Raw genomic sequence first — 2,741 nt, forward strand, 5'->3', positions numbered from 1 at the left:
TATTGAATGTGTGAGGTTATACGCTATTTTTGCTTTGGTTCAATTTAGCTCTACATTTAATTATTTACTTTGACTTTTTTAAACTGTCTTAACTATCTTGTCTTTATATTTTCAATTTAACTAATTAGGTTTTTCAATTTAACATAAATTTATTCCCTTAATTAGGCCGTCTACCGCCAAAGCTTTAAGTGCAAGTTAATGAGAAAAATATTTAAAATAATTAAAAATTTACAACAAAAAATTTAATATTCTTATTTATATTGAAAATGAAATGAAAATATGGTCATAAATTTTTTTATTAGATCTATTTAATCTGAGTTAAAAGTTGAAGTTAATTTTGACAAGAAAAAAGCATAGAATTCTTAACGTCCACAAAAGAATACGATCCGAGTTGTTCGAAGAACGGTTACAGCGATTGAATGTGTTGGCGACAATTCTCCCATTTCATTCCAAGTTCATAGTTCCCTTCGTTCATCTTTCTCCACTCAGCTTCTCCTTGCTGCTTCCCAATCATGTCATCAGACTCAACAACAGACAAACATATTGCAGTGTTTCCTTTCCCCTTCGGCACACACGTTGTGCCTATCTTGAACCTTGTCCTCAGACTCTCTCAGGCCACTCCAAACTGTTCATTCTCATTCATCGCCACACACAAATGCAATGCGTTGCATTTCGCAAAACCCCACAACCCCTCTAACATCAAGCCCTATAGCATAAATGATGGAGTCCCTTACGAGGGTCACCCGTTAGCCAACCACCCAATTGGAAAGGTCAATTTTTTTCTCAGCACTGGACCTGACAATTTGCGCAAAGGTATACAGATGGCTGAAGAAGACACCAATAAAAAGGTCACATGCATCATTGCCGATGCTTTTGTACCCTCTTCGCACGTTGTGGCTCAGAGCCTCAACGTTCCTTGGATTGCATTTTGGCCACCCATTTCATGCACACTTTCTCTATATTTTTACATTGACTTAATGCGCCAGAAGTTTGCAAACTGCGAAGAAGATGCTCGCTTTGATATATCCCCGGGGTTGCCCAAGATGTGTGTTCAAGATATACCGCAGGATCTTCTTTTTACTGGAGAAAAGGAGACGGTGTTTTCAAGGACGCTAGTATCACTGGGTAAGGTGCTACCTCAAGCCAAGGCAGTGGTTATGAATTTCTTTGAGGAATTAGACCCACCTTTGTTCGTCAAAGACATGAGATCGAAATTGCAGTCTATGCTTTATGTTGTTCCGGTTCGGTTCCCGATACTATTATCTGGGGCGGATCCGAGTGGATGCTTGTCATGGTTGGATTCGAATCGTTCTATGTCAGTGGTATATGTTTCGTTTGGGACGGTGGTGTCGCCACCCCCACATGAGATTGTGGCGGTGGCAGAGGCATTGGAAGAAAGCGGATTTCCATTTGTGTGGACTCTGAAGGAAAATATGATGGGTCTTTTGCCAGATGGGTTTGTGAAGAGAACCTTCATGCGTGGGAAGGTGGTGCCTTGGGTTCCACAAACCCAACTCTTGGGACATGATTCGGTAGGAGTTTTCGTGACTCATTGTGGATCTAACTCCGTGACTGAGAGTATTTCGAGTGGGGTTCCTATGATCTGCAGGCCATTCTATGGAGATCAAATGGTTGGTGCAAGAGTGATAGAGGATGTTTGGAAGATTGGGGTGACGATAGAAGGTAGGGTGTTCACCAAAAATGGATTTATTAGAAGCTTAAATCTGATTCTGGTGCAGGAAGATGGGAAGAAGATTAGAGACAACGTTCTTAAGATGAAGAAAACTGTGGAAGATGCATCTAGGCCTGAAGGGTTATCAGCAAGCAATTTTAAGACTTTGGTAGAACTGATTTCTAGCTCTTAAAAGCGTGGGGAAAGTTCGTAACAAATTGAGTTGCAGCCAAATGAAAAAAAAAAGAAAAAAAATATTAGGAGGTTGCTATAGCCCAGTGCAACATCCTTTGTGTAATACAAGCTGTTTTTTTAAGTTTGTTTATAATTATTGTTGTTAATTATTATCAATAATGGAGAGGTTTTTAAGTTCAAGGATAAACTTTGTTTAAAATTACATAAATTAGTAAATTTTGAATTTATTACATATAATATTGAGTAAGGCTTATATTGTTTTAGAACACAATTTTTATTTTTTTACAAAAAAATAATAATAAAGTAGTATATAATAGAAGTTGTTTTTGTTTTTGTCTTGTTCAATTTGTAACAACCCAATTCTTAACACTAAAAAGTATTGATTAGATCCTTCTAACCAAGTTATCAAAACACACAATTTTAACAAGAAATAGAAACATACTAAGTAAAGTCTTTCAAAATAGCATTTTTCACAACAATATTTCAAAAGATTAAATAAATTTTAAGATTGTTACAAAACATTGTTCTAATACCTATGTTTAATTATGTTGGTCACCAAATGTCTCTAGACAACAATATTCATAGTAAAAATACGTTGTATACTAACTTCTTTTACCTTAGCTAATATTGTTAGAGCTCCTAAAGTATTCCTTCAAAAATAGATAATTCTATCTAGAAAAAAAAAACATCATATCAATGATTTGAACATATCACTAAGATCATAGACACGCTCAGAATCAATTTGAGTATAATTGAACCACACAATAATTTTACTTACATAGACAAATTTGATTCTAGAAAAGAGTAAAAAAAGATTATTGCGATAGGATAGAGTGGTAGGATTAACCATCTACATAGACTTGTAATTTGATTT

At 35.7% G+C, this 2,741-nt stretch overlaps 1 protein-coding gene across 1 annotated transcript; it reads left to right on the forward strand.

Annotated features, from left to right (window-relative positions):
* The first annotated feature begins 476 nt into the window (after positions 1-476).
* LOC108320291 (anthocyanidin 3-O-glucosyltransferase 7) lies at positions 477-1,945 on the forward strand. The gene has a single exon (XM_017551674.2). It carries the CDS (start codon positions 513-515, stop codon positions 1,863-1,865), a length of 1,353 nt encoding a protein of 450 aa, XP_017407163.1. The 5' UTR covers positions 477-512; the 3' UTR covers positions 1,866-1,945.
* Positions 1,946-2,741: the final 796 nt, after the last annotated feature.

Source organism: Vigna angularis, chromosome 1 (assembly GCF_016808095.1).
Source record: "Vigna angularis cultivar LongXiaoDou No.4 chromosome 1, ASM1680809v1, whole genome shotgun sequence".
Classification (NCBI taxonomy): Eukaryota; Viridiplantae; Streptophyta; class Magnoliopsida; order Fabales; family Fabaceae; genus Vigna; species Vigna angularis.